The sequence below is a fragment of the Monodon monoceros genome, unplaced genomic scaffold (assembly GCF_005190385.1).
Source record: "Monodon monoceros isolate NGI ecotype Baffin Bay Population unplaced genomic scaffold, NGI_Narwhal_1 Super_Scaffold_5, whole genome shotgun sequence".
Taxonomy (NCBI): Eukaryota; Metazoa; Chordata; class Mammalia; order Artiodactyla; family Monodontidae; genus Monodon; species Monodon monoceros.
In genome coordinates, this window is record NW_021703782.1 from 99,338,699 (window position 1) to 99,352,909 (window position 14,211).

The 14,211-nt window shown below is 50.0% G+C and overlaps 1 protein-coding gene across 5 annotated transcripts in view; it reads right to left on the reverse strand.

Moving 5' to 3' along the window:
* CDK5RAP2 (CDK5 regulatory subunit associated protein 2) overlaps positions 1 to 14,211 on the reverse strand; it is a 184,586-nt gene that overhangs the window by 39,577 nt on the left and 130,798 nt on the right. For all 5 annotated transcript variants that reach the window (XM_029203584.1, XM_029203581.1, XM_029203583.1 and 2 more), the window contains 3 exons: positions 12,192 to 12,402; positions 3,479 to 4,055; positions 644 to 876 (listed from right to left, as the gene is read on the reverse strand). In XM_029203584.1, the coding sequence (XP_029059417.1) occupies positions 644 to 876; positions 3,479 to 4,055; positions 12,192 to 12,402 (1,021 nt within the window). The remainder of the gene's footprint in view (positions 1 to 643; positions 877 to 3,478; positions 4,056 to 12,191; positions 12,403 to 14,211) is intronic.

The window sequence follows — 14,211 nt, forward strand, 5'->3', positions numbered from 1 at the left end:
TGTGTGTGTGTGTGTGTGTGTGTGTGTGTGTGTGTGTGTGTGTGTGTCTATCTAGAGAGAAAAAGAGAATGAGAGAGCAAACATGGCAAAACGGATGAAGCTGGATGACGGTATAAGGGAGATCTTTGTTGAGATCTCAAAGAAAATGCAAATTATTACTTTTTAATTGGAATGCGATAACATCTATTCAAGTACCTAGCATGTAGCAAAGGTTTTCTTTCATCCTTTCTCTGACCACCTCTGACCCCTGACTATGTTGTTAACCAATGAAAGTTTGGGTTTTCTTGTTTGTTTGTTTTGTTTGTTGCTGCCAACATTTAAAATCCACAAGTCTTTACCTGCCAAACCCCGGTTTCCATCTTCTCTTGAAAATTTGGAGGAACTGGCAACCACGTGGCCACGCCTCACCAGCCTGGCCCCCGAGGCCCCTCCACTGGACCCCAGGTTTGGAACACTGCAGACTGCCAACCACGCGGAAGTGGTCACCAGGAGGAAGCAGCGGCCAGTGGGGCTCTGCCATCATCTCATCAGGGCAGAGGGGCGGAAGGAGAGGCCAAGGAGTCCGTTCCTCCTGGGCCCCTCCAAGAAGTCCTGGATCAATTCCTGATGGGTCTTAAGATCCGCAGTCCCTCGCCCCACTTACCCTTGAGAAACAGATTTTCCAACTGCTTCAGCAGCTCCGCGCACTGATTCAGCTGCTCCTGGAAACCCTCGGCCACACGGCAATCCATGTCGCTGGCCTGCAGCAGCTCCTCAAAGGCCTTGATCGTGGCATTCATGTGCCGACGATAAACGACACAGATGCCGTGGCTGTCCTTAATCTGCTGTCGTTGAAGGGAGAGCTCCCTGGCTTGGGCCTGAACTAACGAATCATATCTGATAAAAGGAGGGAAAAGAAAATGCTTGGACCGTTTTAGAATTGAATTTCCACGACTTTAACACTAATTGGAGAAATGACAGAGCACAATTTTGAAAAGCCTGCAGCTATGCAAGTATCTATACTTTTAGAAAAATTGCAACTGTACAAGGTCACTCCTCCTTCGATTTCAAAACAGCCAACAAATGCTGGAACAAAGGTTGTTTTGCAATATTTTTAACCTTACGAAGCCCCCAATTAAAGTACAGATTGGCAAGGACTTAGGAGAACAATTAGTTTCCACTCACTCTTCAAAAATACTAGTCTGAATTGTAGAAACGAGTGCTCCAAGGGTCAGGGGACCCAGCACAAATTCTCACGAAGGACAGAAAAGAAACTGTAAGGCAGGAAAACGAAAACAGGACTCTATCCTCTCACGTGAAAGGTCAGAGGATAATCATAACCCTAACTACCATTTACGGAGGGTCTACGGCCTGTCAGCCACTGAATTAAGTGTTTTTTTAATAAGTTATCTGTTCCTCTCAATCTCGCAACAACTGTATGAACACCCCGTTTACAGGAGAGGAAACTGACTCTTGGACAAGGCAGGTTGGTTAAACAGTGAAGACTTCTCACTCAAACACAGCTCTGCCTTCAAAGCCCAACTCTGTCATTTGCAGTGACGGGGATGGACCTAGAGTCTGTCATACAGAGTGAAGTAAGTCAGAAAAAGAAAATCAAATACCATATGCTAACACATATATATGGAATCTAAAAAAAAAAAAAAAATGGTTCTGATGAACCTAGGGGCAGGACAGGAATAAAGACGCAGACGTAGAGAATGGACCTGAGGACACGGGGAGAGGGGCAAGGGTAAGCTGGGACGAAGTGAGAGAGTGGCATGGACATATATACACTACCAAATGTAAAACAGATAGCTAGTGGGAAGCAGCCACATAGCACAGGGAGATCAGCTCGGTGCTTTGTGACCACCTAGAGGGGTGGGACAGGGAGGGTGGGAGGGAGACGCAAGAGGGAGGGGATATGGGGATGTATGTATACATTTAGCTGATTCACTTTGTTACACAGCAGCGACTAACACAACACTGTAAAGCAATTATACTCCAATAAATGTGTTAAAAAAAAAACAAAAAAACAAACCCAACTCTGTCCATACAACACCGCCTCCTGATGCCACATCCGTCCTTCCCTATGTGAGCCCGCAAGCATTAGTCGGCAGTGAGAAAAACGCAAGCTCAGGAAAGCGTGGCTGTCTTCCTTACCAACTGTGGGTGCAGGAAGCTGGCCACAGAGTGGCTTGCCAGAGACCCTGACCCTTCCGTTCGCCGTGTTCCCCGTTCCCTGAAACGATGATTGGCGACCACCTTCAACCCCACGTAAGCACAGAGAGATCACGTGACAGCAGCACTGCAGGTGGGGCCGGTTTAATGGACGAGAAAGAGCCCGAGCATCAGCACAGGGTACCGTGGACCTGACCAGCTGGCTCTGCGAACCCTCCCAGGCCACCTTCTCAGTCACGGCAGCCTCTCTGGGGCCCCGTTTCCTCACCTACAAACACACAGTTTAAGAACACCTCATTCTGGGCTTCCCTGGTGGCACAGTGGTTGGGAGTCCGCCTGCCGATGCAGGGGACACGGGTTCGTGCCCCGGTCCGGGAAGATCCCACATGCCGCGGAGTGGCTGGGCCCGCGAGCCATGGCTGCTGAGCCTGCGCGTCTGGAGCCTGTGCTCCGCAACGGGAGAGGCCACAGCAGTGAGAGGCCCGCGTACCGCAAAAAAAAAAAAAAAAAAAAAAAAAAGAACACCTCGTTCTCAGGTGACTGTGAGGGTTAAGTAAGAAAAATGCCTAACCAGGGGTCTGACCCAACCGCCTCTCACTAAATACCAGCTGCCTTCAACCACACGGTCTGGGAGGTCTTGAAACATGCACTCTGGCTCCTGACAATTCAAAACAATGTGTTTGTCTCAAATTAGTGTCCAGTGAAGGTCAGCTTTACAAATGATCCCATGTTTGTCGAATCTCGTGAAGCAAAACTGTATATATCTATGCCTGTAAAACGTATCTTCGTGGCCTGAGGATTCTTCTCTTTCAACAAAGGCTTATTTCTCTAAGATGACCTTGAAGGGTAAAGATGTGGCCAGTATTTACTTTCCTCCCACCCTGCCTAGGACATCAGTTTCAGCACCGCCCTCTCCACGCCGAACCCCTCCACCTCACCCCACCCACCCACCCACCCCCCGTCAGCACAGTAAAAGCCATTAACAGGGTCAGGGGTAAACACTGCCATTCGGCAAACTTACTATAACTCACCAAGTGACTGGTATAAAACCTTTAACCCCGAGTCCCCAACCTGAGGAGGGCAAAACCTGCTTGGCCAGTTTCAGAAGACACAGACTAGTATGTGCACAGTCATTGTTCCTTGTGGCCTCACATGTCACTTCCCCGCAGGCGTAGCTGCCTTAACGGTGCCTTCAAGACTTCCCCAGCACACACCGGACCCCCATCACAGGGCAGCATTCCCTTTTAGCTCGGGGGTGCCGATCTAGTGGCAAGTTGGGGAACTGCAGGCTTAAACGTGGGAGAAGACAGGTGGGACGTACCTTGAGGGTGAGAGATCTCTGAACTTATTCTGCAGGTTATGGATTTCACCGGAAAGTTCCATGTTCAAATTCTGCTCCTTCTGCAGCTCACATTCCTGGTCCACCAGCTGCAGTCTGAGGCTCTCCAGCGCCCTGCTGTCAATCATCTCTGGGGCCAGCGGGTGGAGGATTTTCATGTGTTTCACATAACGTACTTGGTGCAAACTTGAAAAGGTCATTTCTTCTTCGTCGGTACTGCCCCTGGACTTGTTCAAGCCGCCCTGGGCCCCTTCTCTCCCACACAAAACTGTGATGACGGCCTCACTGAACTGGGAGTGCTTTTGAAGCTGCATTATGAAGCTCCGGTAGACCTCGAGCTCGGTTTCCAAGTCACAGATTTTCTGTTTTAAGGTTTCTTTATCATTTGAGGTATCGCTGTTCTCCAGCTGATCGGTCTCAACCACACTGACTTTAGCGGAAAACTGACTCTTAGGACTCAAGTGTGTAGCTACGGAAGTGGAATCTGGAAAGTCTTCAGAAGGATTCTCTTCGCATGGTGGAAAGATGGCAAGGTCATCAGGCAGGTAAATTTCGGAGTCTGAAAATCAAAACACATTTATGTTGGTGTCTCCATCTCCACTGCTGAAATCCATCCCCTCGGTCCTTCCTCACAGCCACCGCCAAGCAGAAACCACTGCGGGAGCCTCCCACCAAGCCCCTCTGGCTCTTGGCCTTCCCTCTTCCCTCTCAATCCTTCCTCTTCCTCAGAGCGACTGTTCTAAAAAGTGAATTCAACCACGATAACCACCAACTCCCACCTAAATCGAAACTTCTTCTCACAGCATCTGAGACCCTGCTTGATCTACTTCCAGGCAACCTTTTCAGGAACATCCCCTGGCACCACCGATGGAGGGTCCCTACTAAATTAACCATAATTCCCTGCACACACCAGGCTGCTCACGCCTCCATGCTTTTGTATGTGCTGTTCCCCCTGCCTGGAATACACCTGGCTCCCTCCTTAACAACTCCTCAGTGAACTCTTCATCCCTCAACACCTAGATCTGATTTTCTCCCCTCTGCAAGCCCATCTTCAAGATATGCAACAACAGTCACTCCCCTCTGTGCTTCCACAGCGCCTTATACATAACACCCGAGACAGACGTACCAGGTGCTCGGTGCTAGCATATGACTGGCAATTGGCTTATTCATTTATTTACACAGCACTTAGTTACTTGGGTTCCTCTCTCCCTCACTGGACTGCAAGCTCCTTCCCAGCAGGGACTGGCCTTACATCTTCACATTCTCAGTGCCTTGTTCGGTACCCAGCCCAGACCTGGTATAAAGGAAGGGCTGAAAAAATACTGGAGAATGAGTGAAGGAACATCAAAAACCAGTGATTCTAAAATCCACAGCAGATCAGAGTCGTCCTCTCATTTCCACATCGACAAGTTTCCGGGGATGCCATGATGGCCCCTGCAGCAAGCTGTTCCACTGACTCACAATCCTACCAGGAAATGTCTCCTTACAGCTAGTTTAAATCCCCAGGTATGTGGCCAAACTCCTGTGGGAGGCAGAATGGCACTGCAGGAAGAATACGCAGCTTTGCAGCCAAAGAGAAGAGGGCGCATACCCAGCTTTGCTACTTGCTGGCTGCACAGCGTTAGGCAAGTAACTCACTGCCCAGAGCCTCAGTTTCCCCAAAGAGATGTCTTATGTGCTTGTTGTGAGGTTTCAAGGTCGGGCCTGAGTCTAGAGCTTCTATCCTTAACCACATACCACAACGCCTGCTGCCCAGGGAAAGCTCAGCTCAATACAAGGAGTGGCTTGAATACTTAAGAAGCAGCAGAATATAGTAGAAAAACCCACCTCTGAAATCCAATGGATCTGGTTTCAAACTGTGGCTCTGCCGCTTACTAGCTGCGTGACCTTAGGCAAGTGACTTAGCCTCTCTGAGCCTCAGGAGCTTCATTTGCAAAATGGAGAGAACATCAATTACTGCGAAGCCTAAGGCTTCTGTTTTGTTTTCAGGATCAAATGGGACAATACCTGCAAAAAGGCTAACAGTGTCTGGCACACAGCAGCGAAGGAGACCAACTAATACGAATATCCTTTGCTTCCCTGAAAGTGTTCAAAGATGGAAGAGGACGCCTATCACAGGAGGCTCGCAAACAAAGGCTTGTGGACTTGGGGAAACACTGCCAGGGCAGCAATGTGGGTTGGATGAGATGACCTAGGAGACCTCTCAGAAGGAAAGGCCCGTACAAATCCTTGTCAGACTGTACATTCCAATTTCTGGGTTCTGTGGCTGCTCCTCGTGGCTTTAAGCCCATTCTTGTCTCTCTGCTCACGATGCAAATACCATAAAATAAACTTTTTTATTTTAGAAAGCTGCTGCTACGTGACCTCAAGGAAGCACTCCTGATAGAGCATTTTTAGTGCACAAAATTTGTCAGAAAAACTCATCTCTTGAGGTCCATGTCATTCACCTGTTTCTCCAGTGTCTGGCATGGGACCTGGAGCAGAGAAGGTACCCAGTAAGTCCTGCTGGCTGAACGAGTGTAAGAGACACAGAGGGAGAAATCTCACCAGTGAATCACACTCCAAGATAAGGAAATATCTTTGCTATAACAACCTCACGATAATGGAATTTCATGGCAAGAAGTGATGTTCACGCATGGGAATAAAGATCAGTTTTGATGACTTTCGTTAAGTAATCATGAGGCAAAGACAAATGTAAGCCCTGTACACGCGTCCTTTTGTGACACAGACTGTTTAGACACACACACGCGCACGCGCACACACACACACAAACCCCCTCATCGTGAATGGGCGGTTCATCCTCACGTCCACACTTAGACCTCCACTTTAAACTCTGCTCCTTAAACACACTCAGACACTTGACACTCGTAATTTTGACTTGAGAAGTGTCCCTAACCTACAGCAATTTGTGACTTCGCAGAGGCGAGGATCTGACTCCTAGGCTCCCAGGCCAGTATACGGCAAGTCTCACAGCTTAGCATCAGCATGGCGATGCGGCTTTGCATTCTCTGCTCCACAGCCCTCGATAAAGGTCCAAAGGAGGATTTTTTCATTAAAAAAAAATCACTGCACAGAGGGTGTGAGAGATGGAGGATTACAAGCCGTAGTGTACAGTGTGAACCTGCAGGTGTATCAAGGCGTCAGGACACATAACTATGTGCTGGGACCTGGCCCAGGCACCCAGCTCCTCACCTATGCTGTCCACTTGATCGTCACAGCAACCCTGTGAGGCGTCACTCATAACCCCATTTTACAAAAGAGGAAATTGAGGTTTAGAGATAAGAACTTGCCCAAGGTTCAGGGCAACTAAGCAGCAGAGCCCCCTGTCCAAGCCTGGTGGTCCGACCGTCTGAACACCGCCTCCTGCAACTGGGGTCCCCATCTCAGGGGGGCATAACAAGGAAGAGACAGTCCTCAACCCTCGATGTGAAGGCCAGTAATGGCTGTGGCGCCCCCTTCATCCATTTCTCAAGTTTCTGTCCAGGAGCTACTGAGGAAGAGCCAGCAGTGAAGCCATCACAGGCAGTACCAGCCTCGTGGAGGGCAGTCACTGAGCAAAGTCGCTAGGAGACCAAGACGTGGCGGGCTGATGGGAATGTTCAGGAAGGCGTTCCCTGGAAAGTGACGTTCGAGCAGAGACCAGAAGGATGAGGCATCAGCTGGGCAACAGTTAAAGGGAGGAAATTCAGGCGGAGGCAAAAGCACAGTAAGAAAAAGGAAAAAAGGTCACTAATGATGGGGATTTGAGAGGAAAGGGGAAGCTGCCAATCAGTCAAGAAGCCTTTAGTAACCAACTAACCACGAACGAGAAATCAAAAGATGTCCCCAGAACCATTTATTTACATTACAGGAAACAGTGCCGCTCTGGACCTTCCTACAATTCAGCTAAAGGGCACTTGATTACCTGGGGGAGCGGCTTCCTCCTCAAAGCCCAGAACACGCGGAAGCCTGTGACCACGCATTCAGGGTACTGACTGCAGGCCTTGGGGAGCATACGCCATTGGGAACAGGGCCCACCGCTCAGTATTTCCCCAGAGACTGTCTTTCCCCACGGCCACCCCATGACAAATTTAGGATCCTGAAGACAATGATTTCTTACAGAGTGAATCAGGGCCACCTTAATGGTGATTTTTTTTTTTTTTTTTAATTAAGAGGGGAAAAAAGAATCTAAGGTAAAAGAAAAAATGTTAAGTATCTGTTCGTGGCTGAATGGGATCACGAATATTGTTATTATTCTTTGTGCTTATTTGTATGCCTGCGATACTCCACAATTCTAAGGATACAGCTTGCCTGGGGCCTCGCCCATGTCTCTGTACCTTTCCCGCTGACCCACCTGACAAACCCCCAAACCGGGTGTCAGCTCAGGCTTGCCCCTCGTCCACCCCACCCCCGGGCAGCGGGAGGCCAACCGTGCACACCTAACAACAGCCAGCACTGCAGGGATGCTGAGGACGGCTGGCTGAGCGCGAGGCCCCCGAGGGTAGGCCCTGAGTCCTCTGAGGCTGAACCACCGGAGCCCAGCCCGCTGCCTGGTAGAAAAGTGTCAGACAAACGGACTATAAGCTCCGACACCCTACTATACCTTGACTCTCAAAACCCTCAGCCTCTTCAAGTGTTACATGGGAACAGTGACCACGCCCTAGGATGGCTGTGGCAGGGCTTAGTAATAATTTTTGTATAAAACACCCCAAATGGTGCCCGACACAAAGTAGCTGTTCAAGAGGCCGGGGGGGGGAATTCTGACCAGTCTCGCAGCTGGCCTGCTGATCCCTGTCCCTTTCCTTGTCTCTCCAGACACACAGCGTGGCTTTGAGTCCTTCTTGCTCTCCCAGGCTGTCCTGGTCCCGGTAGGCTGCTCCCACGAGGGGCTGGGCTACAGGCATCCACGAAGAGAAAGAAAACCAGATAAAACCACAGGCCTGAAACTTAGCCAAGCAACTAAGAAGAACACAAAGATACAACAGGGAAAATAAAAACACTGGGGAGGCAAAATGCAATTCATAAGATAAAATTAATCTATCGAGCTGCCATAACAGGACATAAAAAGCATAAATGTACTGCAGCTTGTCTGAAACGGTTTAAGTCCAGGCTCTTCTAAAACCATGAGTGAGAAAATGAATTCTATAGACTCATGCCCGCTTCTCCCAAGAAGAGGGGCCTCCGGGGCCTTCCAGGCAGCTGCAGAAGTAGCCCCTGGCTGAGGCACCCCAGGGTCTCAGCAAGAAATCAAAACATTGTTAAGCACAAATGGCAAAAGCCCTGGGCAAGGTGCCAGGGCCCCTGGTGCGGCTCAGCCACCTTGGCCGCGGTCCCCGCCCCAGGAGACAGGGAGCCCTCAGAAGGCGGAGACTGCATCTTCTTCCTCTCTCTCCCCTACACCCTGTGCGTGAGGCCAGGAACACAGCAGGCGCTCGGGGAACATTCGCTACATGAGTGAATGGGTGCCTGGATGGGTAGATGGATGGATGAAGGACGCTGGGAAAGGAAGGAGGGAGGGAAGAGCAATCCTACCAGAGCCCAACTTATCTTAAAACCTCAACTGTGGTAAACCCAAAAGAGAACCTAAGATTAAACAGAAAATACCTCTGGCTACGCGGCTCATCGTAAAAGCCATACGCACGGTATCATATACTAGGCTCCTGGAAACAGCAGAGGAAAAGTAAAGGCTCTGAAATCAGGCAGGCTGGTTCCGATCCGGGTTGGGATGTCGGTAACAGTGTGACCGTAGCCAAGTCCCTTTATCTCTGAAACTGCTGCCTCAACGATCAAATGGGAATAATCAGTGTCCCTGCCTCAGAGGCTGTTAGGAGGATTCAACAAGATCACGTATGTAAAGTGGACAGTGGGGCTCAGTAAGTAACGGGCACTCATTTTATTTTACCACCACGGGCAGGCCGAGGCCCCCAGTCACCTCCCAGGCCTGAACCGCTCTGAAAACCCCCCGCTCGGACGCAATCGTCCACCCCTGTCTCCAACCCTTCCTCAGCAAACACTGCTTCTCCTGCAACCTCCCCAGGAGTGGATGCTTCTCTCCCTTGTACTATGGGCCTGGAAATGTGTGAGCACCTTTGCTCTTCAAGGACACTTCCAGACCATTCTCTCTCTTCCCTAAAAACTCCGGCTTCACAGCTCATGCTGTGAGACTACACCACTGACAACACCCACCTTCCTGCAGACACCCACCGTCCCGATTCATGGAATCCCTCGAGATTCATGGCCACCGTGGCCCTCGACTGCCCTGCTCCTCTCCACCCCTCTATGGCAACCCCCCCCCCCCCCGCCGAGTTGCCTATTCTTGTATCCAATTTCTCTCCTCCATTCTCTCCGGAACCCACGCCAGTAGCCCTGCCCGCTCCATGCAAACAGCGCCCTTCAAGGTCCCCAAAGGACTCCCCCAACGCTAAATCCCAAGGCCAAGCCCCAGTCCTTGACTTACTTGTCTCACTAGCATATCCGACACAGCTAATCTGCTCCCCACTCGGCTTTGGGAGGCCATGCTCCCTGGGCCGCCCACCCCACTGGCTGCTCCTTCTCAGGCCCAGGCTCGGTTCCCAGACCTACCTCCTTTGTCTCCAAGCCTCAGAGCTTCAAATACCGCAACATGCTGACCTGGGCCCAGACCTCTCCTCCAACAGGCATCTCAAGAGTTCCAAACCAGACCCCTGAGGCCCTCCGAGCCTGGCTCTCCTCAATCCTTCCACCTCAGGGTATGACATCCTTCCCATGGTTCACATTAAAAGTGATCCTTTAGGACTTCCCTGGTGGCTCAGTGGTTAAGAATCAGCCTGCCAATGCAGGGGACACAGGTTCGAGCCCTGGTCCGGTAAGATCCCACATGCCGTGGAGCAACAAAGCCCATGCGCCACAACTACTGAGCCCGCGTGCCACAGCTACTGAAGCCCACACGCCTCGAGCCTGTGCTCCGCAGCAAGAGAAGCCACCGCAATGAGAAGCCCGTGCACTGCAACGAAGAGTTGCCCCTGCTCGCTGCAACTAGAGCAAGCCCACACGCAGCAACGAAGACCCAAAGCGCAGCCAAAATTAAATAAATAAATGAATAAATAAATAAAATTATTTTTTTTGAAAAAGTGATCCTTTAAAGCAGAGGCCTGCCTACTTTTCTTCAAAAGCCAAATAACGAGTATTTGAGACTGCAAGCCCCGGGGTCTCCATCACAGCTACTCAACCCTGCATCACAGCGCAAAGGCATCACAGACAACGCGCAAATGAATGCAGGGGGCCGCGCTCCCATAAAACTTTACAAAAACCCACAGCGAGCCTGGTCCACAGGACACAGTTTGCCAATCCCTGCTTTAAAGCATAAGTCAGATCACGTGACTCCGCTGCTCAAAACCCTCTGGCCGTTTCCAACCTTACCCGGAGTAAAAGACAAGGCCCTAGACTGCCTATGAGGGCCTAGCGGGTCTACCACCACCCTGACCCCTTCTCCTCCTGGTTCTGCCCGAATATCGCCTCATCGGGGAGGCGCTCTCTACGACTCCACGTACCGTAGCAAACCCGAACCCCGCTCCACGTTACCCGTGTCCTTCACCGGCTTTATCTCCCTCCACAGCACCGATCATTTCACACATGATACATCTGCTCACGGCTTACTGTCTTCCTCCCCCTGTGATATACAAGCTGGACACAGACTCGGTCTCTTTTGTTCACTATCGCCCCAGTGCCTGGCACACAGGAGGACCTGATACATCCTTTCCGAATAAATACATAAAAGACCACTGTTGCCGTTCTTGTTATTGCATGCTGTTGTCATTCGCTTAGAGCAGAAGTTCAAAATCAGGAGTCAAGGGCTTCCCTGGTGGCGCAGTGGTTGAGAGTCCGCCTGCCGATGCAGGGGACACGGGTTCGTGCTCCTGTCCGGGAAGATCCCACATGCCGCGGAGCGGCTGGGCCCGTGAGCAATGGCCGCTGAGCCTGCGCGTCCGGAGCCTGTGCTCCACAATGGAAGAGGCCACAACAGTGACAGGCCCGTGTACCGCAAAAAAAAAAAAAAAAAAAAAAAAAAAAATCAGGCGTCAAGAGAAGTGCTCTTGTGGATTCACGAGCGCTCTAAAGATGATGGACGGTGCTCCACGCATGAGAAGGCCCTCAGCCTCCCCCAGACTCTCAAAGGGGCAACATCTCTTAAGCACCACTGTCTCGGGCTAGAGGATCCCACTGACGTGCTCCCTCCAAGTCTAGGAGTCTCACCCTGATACTCTGTAACCCCAAGGCTCTCTACTTGGGGAGCTCCCGGGAGAGCAAAGACAGCAGATTCCAAGTGAGTAGGGAGGCAGGTCACTTCTAGAAGCCATAAGGTCAGTAGGGTTTAGAATGAGCCCCGAAGAACCCGAACAACTGCGGCCTGGCCATCCAGAGAACCCTGCAAAGAGGACTGAGGCCTCCACAGATGGAGCCCCCAGACAACTGCAAGCGAAGGGGTCAGTGACCTCACAAGGCCTGGGAGCACGACCAGTCCCCCTCTGCCCTCTCTGGAATAAAATGAAAGCAACAAATGAGCTTTCCTTACCGTGTTCCCTCGATTGTATATTTGTCAAGAGTCAAGATTAGTCACTGCAATTCATGAAATTTATACTCAAACGTATTGCAATTCCAAACAACGCGGCTGACGTTTCTGGCCGTCCTGTCACGCCGTTCATCTTCTCGCAGAGGATACGGTTTCCTTGGTGCTTACCTTTCAGGAGCGCTTTTTCTGGTGCTGGCCTCCCCTCCATCACTGCTTCAGCCAGAATTAACTTCTGGTGACGTTGCTTGTTGTGAATTTTAAACTCCTTCAGCTGCCCCTGCTGCTGGGCCACCACCTCCTGGGGGGCAGGGAGCTGGCACACACTCCCTAGTGACCGCGATGCTTTTATCAGGATGGGCAAGCGGGACTTCTTCACGTCCTGAAAGTACACCCAGGGAGACAATGAATACGCTTCCTCTGGTCGCACAGTCAACACGCTCGTGCCAACCTTATAAAACAGGACTCAAAGTGCCTGTCCAGATAATGGCACCTCCGTTTATCCCCCAGCCTGCAGATCTGTGTCTTGGCAGGTCCCTCCTCTGACTGACAAGTGCCAAGCTGTTCCTCCTTGACACTCTCTTAAGCCCGGCCGTGTCTCTCTGAACGTTCCAGATGCTCCCTACACGGCAGTCCTTTTCCCCACACAACCTTCTGGGAAATGTTTTCTAGCTCCTTATCTATTTCCTCACTTCCCACCCTCTCCTAAGCCTAAGTCAATCTGCCTCTCACCCTGCCAGGCCACCAGAACCACCCCTTACTAAGTTGTTCGGGGACCACTAGGTGCCTGGTCCCATGGCTATTTCTCAGGCCCAGAGCTCCGAACCTGCCCAACCTACACATTTCTGACGGCCCACCAGCCCTCCCAAGTCAACTGAAAGCTGGGCTCCTTCATTCTATCACCCCAGGCCTGCATCCCACAGCTCCAGCACTCAGACGACCTCTGTCTCGGTGAATCAGACCACCCTCCACTTGCTGCACAGACAAAAACTGGGAGCCATTTTAAAAATTCCCTGAGGGAACTTGCACAAGCCTCTTAGACAGCCTCATCCACCAGAGGGCAGACAGCAGAAGCAAGAAGAACTACAAGATGAAAAGGCAGAGCGCTATGTACCAGATGAAGGAACAAGATAAAACCCCAGAAAAACAACTAAATGAAGTGGAGATAGGCAACCTTCCAGAAAAAGAATTCAGAACAATGATAGTGAAAATGATCCAGGACCTTGAAAAAAGAATAGAGGCAAAGATGGAGAAGAGGCAAGAAATGTTTAACAAAGACCTAGAAGAATGAAAGAACAAACAAACAGAGATGAACAATACAATAATTGAAATGAAAACCACACTAGAAGAAATCAATAGCAGAATAACTGAGGCAGAAGAATGAATAAGTGACCTGGAAGACAGAATGGTGGAATTCACTGCTGTGGAACAGAATAAAGAAAAAAGAATGATAAGAAATGAAGACAGCTTAAGAGACCTCTGGGACAACATTAAACGCAACAACATTCACATTACACGGGTCCCCAAAGGAGAAGAGAGAAAGGACCCAGGAAAATACTTGAAGAGATTATAATCAAAAACTTCCCTAACATGGAAAAGGAAATAGCCACTCAAGTCCCGGAAGCGCAGCAAGTCCCATACAGGATAAACCCAAGGAGAAACATGCTGAGACACATAGTAATGAAACTGGCAAAAATTAAAGACAAAGAAAAATTATTGAAAGCAGCAAGGGAAAAACGACAAATAACATACAAGGGAACTCCCATAATGTTAACAGCTGATTTCTCAGCAGAAACTCTACAAGCCAGAAGGGAGTGGCATGATATACTTAAAGTGATGAAAGGGAAGAACCTACAACCAAGATTACTCTACCCGGCAAGGATCTCATTCAGATTTGATGGAGAAATCAAAAGCTTTACAGACAAGCAAAAGCTAAGAGAATTCAGCACCGCCAAACCAGCTCCACAACAAATGCTAAAGGAACTTCTCAAAGTGGGAAACACAAGAGAAGAAAAGGACCTACAAAAACAAACCCAAAACAATTAAGAAAAGGGTCACAGGAACATACATATTGATAATTACCTTAAACGTGAATGGATTAAATGTTCCAACCAAAAGACACAGGCTTGCTGAATGGATACAAAAACAAGACCCATCTATATGCTGTCTACAAGAGACCCACTTCAGACCT